Genomic DNA, 13,481 nt, shown 5'->3' with positions numbered 1-13,481 from the left:
GGGGGTGGTCAAGCGGTGTGCTAAACAGGCTTTGAGGATCTGATCAATTGATGTCTATCTGAACAAGCGGCGAAAAAAGGCTCCCTCGGAGGAGCTTGGGAAGCGGGGGTGAACCATGAAATTTGCCACCCAGGGGTCTTGACGTGAGCTTGAAAGAGGGGAAGGATTGGGAAGCTGAATGGGTGGTGGTCGCCACCCGGAGATCAATTGATCAAATTGATGGATCATCTTGGCCTAATTCGTCGTGTCGCCGAGGCATGATTTGGTTTGTGTTACTTGTTAGTCCGGAGCTATTTGCATGCGGATGCGGGGGACGCGGGGGTGGAGGGAGGAACACAGAAACACAAGCTAAAGCTCCAAGGGGGCAGGGTGAGAGCTAAGGGGAGCGTGAGCTCCGTCGCTATAGCAAATTGAACTATAAATCCCCCGAGCTATCTTGCTGTCCATGACTCTGACACTCCTCTTCAATCCTCCCCTCCCCTCATCTACATATCCCATCCTCCTTTACACTTTTCCTCATACACACTCAAATTGCAATTCTAGTCTCACATATAAAACCACCTCTATTGAAATAAAACTGCAAAACAATGGTTGACAAGATAGTCCCCAACGATCCCCGAGTCCAAAGCCACACCGCCCTCATCCGCGGCAAAACCTACCACTACCTCCTCGCCAACCCCCCCACCTCCCCACCAGTCGACACCGTCCTCCTCCTCCACGGCTTCCCCGACCTCAGTCTCGGCTGGCGCTACCAGATCCCCGCCCTCCTAGCCCTCAACCTCCGCGTCATCGTCCCCGACAACCTAGGCTACGGCGGCACCGACGCCCCCGTTGAGCCCGAGCGCTACTCCCTCAAGAACCTCTCCGACGACGTCGCCGAGCTCGTCAAGCACGTGTGCGGACCCAACGTCCCCGTCATCGTCGGCGGGCACGATTGGGGCGCGGGGTTGGCGTGGAGGGTCGCGCTTTGGCATCCCAAGATCGTGAAGGCGGTGTTTTGCGCTTGCGTGCCGTATGGACCGCCCAAGGAGAAGTGGGTGCCGTTGGATGTTATTATCAAGGCGGGAAAGTTGCAGAATTTCAGGTATCAGCTGCAATTCCAAGGCGAGGATGTCGAGAAGCAAATTCAGGGCAAGGAGAAGATTAAGCAGTTCTTGAATGCCATGTTCGGCGGGAAGACTCCCGATGGGGAGTCCGGGTTCTCGACCCGGGACGGCGTCCTTTTTGATATCATCGAGAAAGTGGGGCAGTCGCCACTCGTTACCCCTGAGGAGATCGACTTTTACGCCGAGCAGTTTGCGAGGAACGGTCTGCATGGTCCGTTGAATTGGTATAGGACCGGCGAGCTCAGCTACAAGGAGGAGGTACCGCTGCTGAAGAAGGGCCTCAAGGGTCTTCGCATCAATATTCCTAGCTTATTCATCGCCGCTTCGAAGGATCAGGCGCTACCGCCGGCGATGGCGCAGAGCATGGGTGAACACTTTGACCGGCTGACGAAGGTCGAGGTCGATGCGAGCCACTGGGTGTTGTGGCAAGGGGCGGAGGAGGTGAACCGGCACCTGAAGGACTGGCTGCAGACGGCGGTCTGGAACCCCCGCCGGCCGTCCCTTTGAAGGGGCTTGGGAACACGGCGATTGATTCTCTTGGTATTTGGATTAAATAGGGCGTTGGAGCACCTATTTGGAAGCGTTTAAGGTGTAGGGCTAGTTTATATACTGGAGTTAAACAATGAATCATGATTAATTGTTATAAGGTCACATCGGAGTGTTATCCATCGGTGTTATATGCGTCCAGATAGCCATGCCCTCAAGGTCCTGCCCGCACTGGTATATCGTAGTTTACCTCGAGGAGGGTAGTGTTCTCAGCCTGTCGGTATTCAGCCTGTCGGTATTCACCTCTCGGCCGTCTCAGTTCCGTCTCCCTAGGTGTTACTTGCCGCTACCCGAGTCTGCTGGCTGGGGTCGACGCGCGTGGCTGGGCAGTGGTTACTCTGGCCCTCCGCCTGAAAGAACTCATGGCATGAGATCCTCTGTGTGATTGGTGAGAGATCGAAGTCTTATGTACCACCTCTTCACTTGAGATTGAATTTCTGACCGCTGATCACAGGCGCGCCAGTCTTTGCCTTCTTATTAGGTTTACCGCACATGGCGCATGCTTCTGGAAGTTAGCTAACTTGGTTTCCATGCCGGTTTTAAGAGGTAGGAATGATTACTCACCATCTTTCTGATATGCGCAAGACTGGCAGTACGTAAAGCCTTGAGATACCTTGGTCTTGCATTTTGAGCAGGAACTCGCATACTGAGCATAAGGATTCTTGGCAGATTTCGAAAGTAGTTTGCTCTGAAATTTATGTTAGAGAGGAGACGAATAAAATAAATGGGGAGCTGGGGGACCAACCTTGGTAACACCAGCGTTTGCTAGCGTCACGCTCTTCTTATCTGCTCCCTTGGATGAGGAAGCCGGAGAACCGTAGTACATCTCGCTCTTCTTCTTGACCTCCGGGGTCGCGAGGGTTGTCCCCTTGGTGAGCTTCTGGCACTTGGAGCAGACCATGATTGCGGTGGCGGCTTTCGTGAGGCTGATGATGTAAGGCTTGATGGAGTTGCTGGTAAAATCTGAACTGAGCAAGTCAAGCTCACTCTGGGACTAGTAGCTTGTGAGAGTGTTTGTAAGGCACAGTTAGAATGCTACGTAGTTCATGGGTTGCTGTGTGAATTAAGCTGATAAGGCGGTGTGAGAGTGAAGGATGGATGTTGTGTGTTGGTTGAGGCTCGGCTGTTTGACAATGGTTGATATTGAGAAGATCTCAGGCCTCTTCGGGGGTCTTTCCAGCACTTTGCAGCCGCCGTGGGATATTCTTAGTAACCCCAGCCACAAATATCTCCAAGCTAAGCTTTACATAGTGCAAGTGTGGGATGATGTGCATCCTGTACTGTGCGGTGCTGCCGGCGTCCCAAGTCTTGCTTGTATATTTCGTACTTCGCAGTGTACGAAGTACAAAGTACACTATTACCTCATTGCCAGGCCTCGTATAATAAACTCCGACTGTACATGTGCTTGGCTGGATTGGGCTAGTTGCACCGACGCTTTCAAGTTATTTCCCACCTCAGCCACTGCTTTCGCATCATCAGCCCAACGGCTCCTTCGGAATCGTCACACTGGCATTCGGGCTGAAAGGGAAGAAGGAAAAGAAATCAATTGATGCCTGCTAGAAACAAGCTTGCAAAATCCACGCCTTAAGTTTCACCGTTTAAAGCACTGGGAGCGAATACAGATAAAGAGAGAGAATGTTATCTCAGCAATTTTCTTTAGAGAGGTACCTTGACCTCCTGCTTCGTTCATGAAGTTTATATTGGAGGAAAGTGGGCTGCCCACCTGTAACATGCCCCAGCCACAGGTGCAAACACAAGCTTGCAGCTGGGATGCCAGGCTGACACAGTTGTTGTCATCTCCAATACTGTCTAACACTTGTCCAATACTGTCAACCTGTTGCTTTGGGCAAGTAGTGTACAGTGCTCCCAGCCCGGCTCGACGGTGCTACGGTGCTACGTAGACTCCGTCTTGGTTTCTTGGTCTTTGCAAGTTTTACAGTTTACCCCTGTCTTCCAAAAAACCCAATGATTCTTGACCATTCATTCACACCACGTAACTTCGCACTCCTTGTAGGCAACGTCTGCGCCAGAAAAGGAGGCTGTGCTGGGCTGGCCGCGACAAATGAATTCGGAAATATCGAACCCTTTGTCAATCATCCGCATCCGCATCCGCCTTCGAGACTTCTGAAAGAATCTCCCATCCCCGAACACGTAATTCAACTTCACTAATGTTTCTGGAGCGAACTGCTACTACGACGCTAAGCTGAGCTGACGAACTTCGTTCCGTCCCTCGAAAACTTTCCCATTCGTTTCGTGCGCACCTTGACATCTGAAAGCGAAAGAAGGAAAAAAAAAGGACTACGCAGCTTTTTTGATGATTTTCACCCTTCCCCTTCGCTCATCATCTCGAAACCCCCCCCCCCTTTGTCGAGCCCCTCCGAATCTGTTTACCCGCCCAATGAAACATCTCGCTGGCTGAGTTGCAACAGAGCTCGAAAGCATTCCAACAATTCGAACGTCCCTCGTTATCCGCATGCAGCCCATTAATCCTAATTCATCATCGCAATCGAGCCTGTCCTGATCGAACCGAACCCCCGTATCCGTCATCCTAATCCTCGCAGCCCCCGAGGGCTTCCCCTTCCGCCATGTCGGACAGACCTACGCGTGGGCGGCCCCAGCACTCGCGGAACAGTCTCATAGATCTAGAAAACGAACAACCTGTATATTACACCGGCCAGCGCTCCGACCTTAATGACGATGACCTCCTTCGATCTTATACCACCGACCACGACCCCCAAAGTCGCCCATCCGTTTCATATGATGACTTTGTAGGAGGAGCAGGAGGAAGAGGAGGAGTGGGAGGCGGCGGTGGCGGCGGCTTCAGAAACCAGTATTCGACTGGTGCATCACCTCCTCAACAACAAGCCGGTGTCGTCGGCGCTAACACAGGTCCCTACCAACTAAACCGCTACGAGAGCAGTCAGTCATCAGGGCTGGGTAACTACCAGCGGTACGCCGATGACTTCGACGACTATCCCACCGATGCCGACTCGTACTACCAACAAGGCGGCACCGTACCGCCCTCGACTGGCCCGACCGCGGCCCGGCAGAACGCGCGACAACGGAATAGCGTTCTCGGGCTCGGTGGCGGCTTCTTCGGTCGAGTGAAGAATCGGTTAGGCATGGGCCAAGGGTACTCGGAGATGGACCTACCTTTAACGGAACAGGCCAGCACAAGGGTGGACTCTGGCAATCTTGATCAAAGGAGTACGACGAAAAAGGAAAGCAAGTTTGATCTGGGCAATTTCAAGTTCGGCTTTGGAAGATCGAAACCCGATCCGGCGACCTTGGGACCCCGTATAATATATCTCAACAACCCGCCGGCGAACGCGGCGAACAAATACGTCGACAACCACATCTCGACGGCAAAATACAACGTTGCGACCTTCCTCCCGAAATTCCTCTTCGAACAGTTCTCCAAAGTCGCCAACATCTTCTTCTTGTTCACCGCTGCGCTACAGCAGATCCCAGGACTGTCGCCCACGAATCAATACACGACCATTGCGCCCCTTATCATTGTGCTGCTGGTGTCGGCTGGTAAGGAGTTGGTGGAAGATTACAAGAGGAGACAAGCCGACAAGGGCCTCAACATGTCCAGAGCCCGCGTCCTGCGGGGGTCTGAGTTTGCCGAAACGAAGTGGATCAATGTGGCCGTAGGCGACATTATCAGAGTCGAATCCGAGGAGCCATTCCCTGCCGATTTAGTTCTTCTCGCCAGTTCCGAGCCTGAAGGTCTCTGCTATATTGAAACGGCGAACCTCGACGGCGAAACCAATCTGAAGATCAAGCAAGGCCTGCCGGAAACTTCGACTATGGTTAGCACGAGCGAGCTCTCCCGCCTAGGTGGGCGGATCAAGTCGGAACAACCCAACAGCAGCCTGTACACGTATGAAGCTACGATTACGATGCAGACCGGCGGTGGTGAAAAGGAACTCCCTCTCAACCCCGAGCAGCTTCTCCTCCGCGGCGCTACCCTGAGGAATACCCCCTGGATCCACGGCGTCGTCGTCTTTACCGGTCACGAGACGAAGCTTATGCGCAATGCCACGGCGGCACCGATTAAGCGCACCAAGGTCGAGAAGAAACTCAATCTCCTCGTTCTTCTCCTGGTCGGCATTCTCTTGGTTCTCAGCATCATCTCAACCATTGGCGACTTGGTGAGCCGTAGGATCGACTTTGACTCTCTGTCGTACCTCATGCTGGAGCCCATCAGCGATGCCGGCCAGATTGTCAGGGCTATCCTGAAGGACATGGTCACATATTGGGTTCTCTTCTCATCTCTCGTTCCTATTTCCCTCTTCGTCACGGTCGAAATCGTCAAGCTTTGGCACGGTCTGCTCATTAACGATGACCTGGACATGTACTACGACCAGACGGACACGCCGGCCAACTGCAGGACGTCCAGCTTGGTGGAGGAACTCGGCATGGTCGAATACGTATTCTCTGACAAGACTGGCACGCTTACCTGCAATATGATGGAGTTTAAGCAGTGTAGTATTGCCGGAATCCAGTACGCCGATGAGGTGCCCGAAGACCGGAGAGCGACGATCCAGGACGGCGTCGAGGTTGGAATCCACGACTTTAAGACACTTCGGCAGAACCTAGAGAACCAGCACGAGACGGCTGCCGCCATCGACCACTTCCTTGCACTCTTGGCCACCTGCCATACAGTCATTCCCGAGCGAGAGGAGGAAAAGGGTGGCAAGATCAAGTACCAGGCCGCTTCGCCCGACGAGGGTGCATTGGTAGCCGGTGCCGTGGAGCTCGGCTACACTTTCACGGCACGGAAACCCAAGTCGGTTATTATCGAGGCGGGTGGCCGGGAGCTGGAGTACGAGCTCCTAGCCGTGTGCGAGTTCAACTCTACCCGAAAGCGAATGTCAACCATCTACCGGTGCCCCGACGGCAAGATTCGGTGTTACTGCAAGGGAGCCGATACCGTTATTCTTGAGCGCCTCAACGACAATAACCCCCACGTCGAGGTCACGCTGAGGCACCTTGAGGAGTACGCGTCGGAAGGTCTTCGGACGCTTTGTCTAGCCATGCGAGAGATTCCCGAGCCGGAGTTCCAGGAATGGTACCGGGTATTTGACCAGGCCCAGACCACCGTCGGCGGCAACCGTGCCGAGGAGCTGGACAAGGCCGCCGAGATTATTGAGCACGACTTTTTCCTACTTGGAGCCACGGCCATCGAGGATCGTCTCCAAGACGGCGTGCCGGAAACGATTCATACCCTCCAGCAGGCGGGCATCAAAGTGTGGGTGTTGACAGGCGACAGGCAGGAGACGGCCATCAACATCGGCATGAGCTGCAAGCTTCTCAGCGAGGACATGATGCTGCTGATCGTAAACGAAGAATCGGCCGAGGCGACGCGCGAAAACATCACGAAGAAGATCGAGGCCATCCGAACGCAAGGCGACGGAACGATCGAGCTCGAGACGCTGGCGCTTATCATCGACGGCAAATCCCTTACGTACGCGCTCGAAAAGGACCTAGAAAAACTCTTCCTCGACCTCGCCGTCATGTGCAAGGCCGTCATTTGCTGTCGCGTGTCGCCGCTCCAAAAGGCGCTCGTGGTGAAACTCGTCAAGCGGTATCAGAAGGAGTCGATCCTCCTCGCTATCGGCGACGGTGCGAACGACGTGTCGATGATCCAGGCGGCGCACATCGGCGTCGGTATTAGCGGCGTCGAGGGTCTGCAGGCGGCGAGGAGCGCTGATGTGGCGATTGCGCAGTTTAGGTATTTGAGGAAGTTGCTGCTTGTGCATGGGGCATGGAGCTATCAGCGGGTTAGCAAGACGATTTTGTTTTCTTTTTATAAGAACATTACTCTGTACATGACGCAGTTCTGGGTAAGTTTTGATTGGCACAGTTTTTCTTGCTTGGATTCCTTTTCTTCTAACACCCACATAGTACACTTTCCAAAACGTGTTCTCCGGACAAGTCATTTACGAATCATGGACACTATCTTTCTACAACGTGTTCTACACGGTCCTCCCTCCCCTGGCCCTAGGTATCCTCGACCAGTTCATCTCGGCGCGTCTCCTCGACCGCTACCCGCAACTCTACCAGATGGGCCAGCGCAACGAGTTCTTCCGGCTCAAAGTTTTCGTGCAATGGGTCGGCAACGCCGTCTACCACTCGATCATCCTGTACATTTTCGGCGAGCTCATCTGGTACAACGACCTCGTCCTCGGCGACGGCAAGATCGCGGGCCATTGGGTCTGGGGCACGGCCCTCTACGGCGCCGTGCTCCTGACGGTCCTCGGCAAGGCGGCGCTCATCACGTCCAACTGGACAAAGTACCACGTTCTGGCCATCCCCGGGTCCATGGCGATCTGGTGGGTGTTTATCGCCGTGTATGGTATCGTGGCGCCCATGGCAAACGTATCGAGGGAGTACACGGGGGTTATACCCAAGCTGTACGGGAATCCGGTCTTCTGGTTGCAGACTGTGGTGTTGGCGATTATGTGTTTGATGAGGGACATTGCTTGGAAGTTTGCTAAGCGGATGTATTTCCCGCGGACGTATCATCATATTCAGGAGATACAGAAGTATAACATTCAGGACTACAGGCCACGGTGAGCCCCCCCTCCTCCCTTTCCCTCTCTCTCTCTCACATCCACAGCATGAAGCTAATATATTTTTTTCTTTTTTAGAATGGAGCAGTTCCAAAAGGCCATCCGCAAGGTCCGACAGGTCCAGCGCATGCGCAAACAAAGAGGCTACGCCTTTTCGCAGGCGGAAGAAGGCCAGACGAAGCTTATCCAGGCGTACGACACGACGCAACACCGTGGTCGGTACGGAGAGATGGCGAGCTCGCGGCCGGGGGCGGCGGGACATCCCTTTTAGGAGTGGGGAGGTAGTTTATTCCTTCTTTTACACACCGTTCCTCGCCTTTTTCAACAAATTTTCATCTCGCATTTCTTTTTTTTTTTTTTTTTTTGACCCTATGAAGTGTATGGATTATAAACTATGAGAGGGAAACATTATTTTCTTGTCTCCGGTGCCTTTTAGTTTTCTTTCCTTCTTTTACCGATTTATTGTTTTGAGGGTGGAGGGGTTTCTTCTCTGTATGTATGGAACGTATGTATTTTTCTTCTTTTTTTTTTTTTTTCCCCTTTTCTCTTCTCGGTTTGGGAAAGGGTGGGGACAGAGATATTCCGCCTTTTATGTATGAAAAAAAAAGAAAGATTAAAGATTTTATGGCCTCTTGAGATTTCTTTTGCCTTTTGAACTCTTTTTTTTGGCGTGCTATGCTTCGAGGGATGGGTATCGTTGGGTATCCGTTTTCTCTCTCGGGGATCTCCCGCGTTCTAGCGAGGATACATAGTAGAGGGATGATGTGCTGTGATACGTCGAATGAGTTGTCCGAGGAGGAATGTTCATGAAATGTTGGATGTTGGAGCGTTTTGGCTTGTGTTGTTTTCTCGGCTCGGGAATGGAGGAATGTGCGGGAGGGGAAAAAGAGCATGAATGCAGAACAAAAAAGAGATCAAATGGGAGAACAAACCATGACGTTTTCATGCTGTATACAACAGTGCTACGCTACTCTTCTCCTATATTCTCATGAACTCTCCCCCCTTCTTAAAGCTGAGCAGAAGAGGACTAGTAAGAACCCTCCTTTGAGAAAATAACACGAAGATGATGGATGATATGCACTCTCTCTCTTCGCACAGGCTTCTAGAGTTACAGTTACACCAATAAAACCCAACAGCCCCCATCCCAACTAAGGCAAAGCGTTTCTTCCTCTCACCTCTTCTCTTCATGCGCCCCAGAATTTCTGTTTAATAATACCAAACATCAATCTTGGCCCTCTTTTCTCAGCCAGCTTGTCTATTACCCCGCAAAATAGAATAGAATAACTGGCCCCTCCACTCATATTTTCCCCCCCTTTCCCCCTCGCCGAGATTAAGTTATGACTACCTCACGGCGCACGGAAGCCCGTGTTTGTCGGCGCAGGGGAAAAGCTGGGATCAAAAAAACGCGGGGGTGGTAGCATTGACCAGACTTAGGGGGGAAGCAGGGAAACACCAAACAAGGAAACTATTAAGACCAACGGATTGATGGGATTCTTTTCTCTTCCGTCTCTTTTTCTAATGTCGCTATTCACATGACCCTCCCTGGCGGCGCTGCGACCTCGCTGCAGGATATAAGAAAGGAAAGAAAGACGAAATAGCTAAGAGGACATCTTTCTTCCTCTTACCAGATTATTAATCCAAAGTAAAACGAGGCGACGGAAGAGGGAAGCCAAAGGAGGAGAGGAAAAATGAGGCTTGTACCGAGGTATCATTGAGATGTCTAGCTCCTCCCCCGAACCTCCTGCTCCTATCGACAAGCAAAAGCATATCCGCAACACCCGAATTGATCCCCCAATTCTCAGTTCCCAATTTTCCTACGACATCAATTAACGCCTCTTTGGACTCCTTGAAAAAGCATAGTTTTGAAACTAGCACAGTCTACAAAAAAGAATCTGTTACACTTGACGACGGCATCAATCTCTCAGTCCCCCCCAGATTCTTGGCGCCCGAACTAGTAGTAACCCGCCCATCAGCGTCTTGACCCCCGGCCCCAAACAAAAAAAGGGGGTCGCATTACCCCGGATTTTTTTTTATTTCCTTTTTGGCCAAAAACGCCCAAAACTTAGTCCCAACATCCAGGGAGTTCGAAAAGAGGTCAGCTGGGCAAGGAACAATCAACCTCTCCCCCCCTCTTTTCTTCGCCTTTGTTCTATTGCCTCAATGTTTCGAATTATATGGCCCCCTTTATACGGGTGGCATTGCCATCTTAATCCCAGGAAATAAGACACATACTATGTTCACCGTTAAAATACGTACACCGAATCCTCCTTGGTCAAGTGGGGGGGACGCAAAAGACATCCACCTCCTGCAATCTTGACAACCTCCACCTCCTCCCGTCCTGCATCCTCTTCATCCCCCGTCCGCCCAGGCCCCAGACATCCCAATTGCCGTTACCCCACGCAGCAAAAAACCAACACACGGCCCAATGGCCTATGCGGCGCTAGGGGAATTGAACAACATTGGCGTTTTGCTTTTGCTAGTGCCCGGAGTAGCATGTTCTCGTGACCTCATGACTCGTGCCACTTTACTTCAGAGAATGCTGTGTTTCTTCTTCATTTGAGCCGAGGCTTCATTGTATATATGGTATATATGATGTATGTATGTATGTGTGTATATGTATGCATGCAGTAATAGTAACAACTCATCCCTTTCCCCAAGGAGGAAAAGGCAAAGTGACATCCCCCTGTCTTCTCGCCAATATTTTTGTAAAACATTCCCAGACCTCCCTTGGCTTCCTCCTCTGGCCCTCCCATGATTATACAGTAGGTAATAAGTCATAAAGTCGTGAACCCATGGCAAGGGGCATCCCCACTCACCCTTCCTTTCTCCACGTTTTAGTCGTCCCTGATTCCCACCCCACACCCCCCCTGACGAAACCAACCCCGCAGTTTTTGTTTTGTGACTGGCTAGCCATGGCCGTAGCAGGAGTAGTGTAGATCTTGTAAGCTAGAAACAGCGAGCAGCAGCAGCAGCAGCCAACGCGCACGGTTCCCCCTTAATTCGTTCATCGACTGACCATTGGCGTCACCAGCTCGATGCTCTTGGGCCTTGAGTAACCACCTGGCCGACGAGACGGGAGCGGGCGATCCACCCCGCTGGAACTGTAGTGACCAGCGTACCCACCACTAGCCATGCCCATCCCCGACGAGGCGTACCCCATTTTCCCGTACGCACTGTCGTAGGTCGACGAGAACCCCCCACGTGGATAGGTCGTCTCCGGGCTTGCCGCGCTGCGCGTGAATGGCCAGAGGCTGGATCCTACTCCACCACCAGCACTACCTGTCGTCGGTGACGGCGGGCTGCCCGACCGGATGGTAAGTGACCGAAGAGCCGAGATTGCTGCTGTTGCGTCACCCGGCATCACTGGCGAGGACGCAAAGTACGTTGACGTAGGTCTAGAGGGGCAGGCGCGCGGGATGATGTCTTTGGGTTCGCGGTATTGTCCCGAGTTGTATAATGATGTGGATGAGTTGGTAGATTGTTGTTGGTAGCCCGTGCTTCTCGCCCCATGGGGTGGAATGTGCTGGAATGAGTTTTCGTCATATTCGCGGCATCTGTGAGGCGTATTGGTCATTTGGTTCTCTCCTGCTGGGGGGTTGTGCATGGGGTAATAATACATACGCTTCTGAGCAGTAAAGGCATCGGTCGTCGGCGGGCAGGAACTGCTTTTCGCAAGCCATACTACCACGGTACATAATTAGCTTGGAAAATAAAATAAAATAAAATAAAAAAAAAGACAACGAAAAAATGTAGGGAAAAAAAAGATCTCTAGGCGCTGTGGCGGCCTGCAGGAACAGCGCTACCATCGTCCTATCGCCCCGAACCATTCGTCGAACCTTTCGGCTCATGAGAGCACAACGGCGATCCCCGTTCACAATTTCCGGTCACGTCGCAGGTCAGGTGGTGATGCACGACGACGGATGGGGTAATATGGCCCCAACAAGTGACCCGCCTCTGAACTTGGCCTGCGTGAGGAGAGAGAAGAATGACTACTCTTTCGCTATTTCCTCGGGAATTGGTGTGCATACCATACCGACCTCCTTTGGCGGGAACAGTGGATGACGGCTAGCCATAGCGCAAAGGATGGAGAGGAGAGGCAAAAGGAAAAGAACCCCGGGGGGGGATTAAAATTATTGAAAAAAAAAAAAAAAAAAAAAAAAAAAAAAAAGGGTCATGAAAAGGGTAAGAAGAAAGAAAATCAACGGAAACTTACCAGTACTGGGGAAAGGTATCTCGACCGTCCCCGTCATCAGCGTACTCGTAATATTCCCTTTCCCTTTCCTTGGGGCTCTTCCCGAGTTTGTAGTTCGATTGGTCCCTCGACTTCTTAGATGAGCTGCCGGAACTTCGCTGTCGATGCGAGGAGCTCGTGGCTTTCCTCACGTCCGTCAGGGATGTGTTCGCGGAGAGGCCTTGGCCGGATTTCCTCCGGCTGTGGTGTGTGCTCGGCATGTTGGTGTAGTTGAAGTGTGTGTTTTGTGAATTAGAGAGCGTAAAAGTGAAGAGAGAGAGAGAGAGATGTTGAGTTCCGTGTTAGCCAGGCGGCCCTGGATCAAGCAATGTTCAAGTACCAGCCAAGGTATGGAGAGAGCGGGCGGTAAAGGAAGGCCTTGCTGAATAAGGCAGAAAGAAGAGAGACAGAAAAATGAGAACAGATGGGGAGATAAAGTATTATGTTGCTTCCAGTCTGGAGCTGTGGGGTTAACGTCTGTCTTTTTCGTTGTCCCACAAGCTCTATAAGCGAGCTAAATAGTCGATCGGGGTCGTTCCCACTGAGGAGAACGGCTAGACGAGGGGGGTATGAGCTTGAAAAGAGTCAGGGGGTGTTATCGATTCAAGCCCAAGATCCCCGCTTGGATGTGGATCAATCCGAAAAGAAATACAAGGGCAAAGGGTGAGGAAGAAAAAAAAATTTTTTTTCTTCTTTCAATCGCGATAATCTCCTAGATTAGGTGCGCGTGCGTACAGCCGATTCTCGGGTAGGCTGCTCAAGGTGGCGAAAAAGAGTCTGCTCAATTTGGGGAGTGGTCACAGTGGTGGTGTGGTGTTTGGTGAACTTCCTTCCCAATGAAGCGATGCTGACCGGCGGTTAATCGGGGCTCCGAGCTGAATTGGAAATAGAAAGCAGGTACGCAGCAAATCTTTTCTCGTCTTTTGTTTTCTCTTCTTTCCTAATCCGCTGCGCCTTCTCGAGAAACTGGAATTCTCTATCGTTTGATCCTTGGCTATTGGTCGAACCAGGGAGTCA

The 13,481-nt window shown here is 51.9% G+C and overlaps 3 protein-coding genes and 1 pseudogene across 3 annotated transcripts; 2 read left to right on the top strand and 2 right to left on the bottom strand.

The window, feature by feature from the left end:
• Nucleotides 1-587: 587 nt before the first annotated feature.
• Nucleotides 588-1,613, top strand: SAPIO_CDS2924 (annotated as a pseudogene; the record flags this gene model as incomplete).
• A 308-nt stretch (nt 1,614-1,921) lies between these two features.
• Nucleotides 1,922-2,553, bottom strand: SAPIO_CDS2923 (uncharacterized protein; the record flags this gene model as incomplete). The annotated part of the gene is made up of 4 exons (XM_016785827.1): nt 1,922-2,002; nt 2,217-2,238; nt 2,300-2,340; nt 2,398-2,553. 4 exons carry the CDS (start codon nt 2,551-2,553, stop codon nt 1,922-1,924), a joined length of 300 nt encoding a protein of 99 aa, XP_016644609.1.
• A 1,684-nt stretch (nt 2,554-4,237) lies between these two features.
• SAPIO_CDS2922 (putative phospholipid-transporting ATPase DRS2) lies at nt 4,238-8,504 on the top strand (the record flags this gene model as incomplete). The annotated part of the gene is made up of 3 exons (XM_016785826.1): nt 4,238-7,504; nt 7,566-8,233; nt 8,312-8,504. The coding sequence occupies 3 exons, from the start codon at nt 4,238-4,240 to the stop codon at nt 8,502-8,504; spliced, it is 4,128 nt and encodes a 1,375-aa protein (XP_016644608.1).
• A 2,733-nt stretch (nt 8,505-11,237) lies between these two features.
• SAPIO_CDS2921 (uncharacterized protein) lies at nt 11,238-12,685 on the bottom strand (the record flags this gene model as incomplete). The annotated part of the gene is made up of 3 exons (XM_016785825.1): nt 11,238-11,787; nt 11,855-11,914; nt 12,447-12,685. The coding sequence occupies 3 exons, from the start codon at nt 12,683-12,685 to the stop codon at nt 11,238-11,240; spliced, it is 849 nt and encodes a 282-aa protein (XP_016644607.1).
• Between the last annotated feature and the right edge of the window lie 796 nt (nt 12,686-13,481).

Source organism: Scedosporium apiospermum (assembly GCF_000732125.1).
Source record: "Scedosporium apiospermum strain IHEM 14462 chromosome Unknown SEQ_SAPIO_0087, whole genome shotgun sequence".
NCBI lineage: Eukaryota > Fungi > Ascomycota > Sordariomycetes > Microascales > Microascaceae > Scedosporium > Scedosporium apiospermum.
Note: the sequence above shows the minus strand (reverse complement) of the source record. Positions and strands in the feature narration are given on the sequence as shown.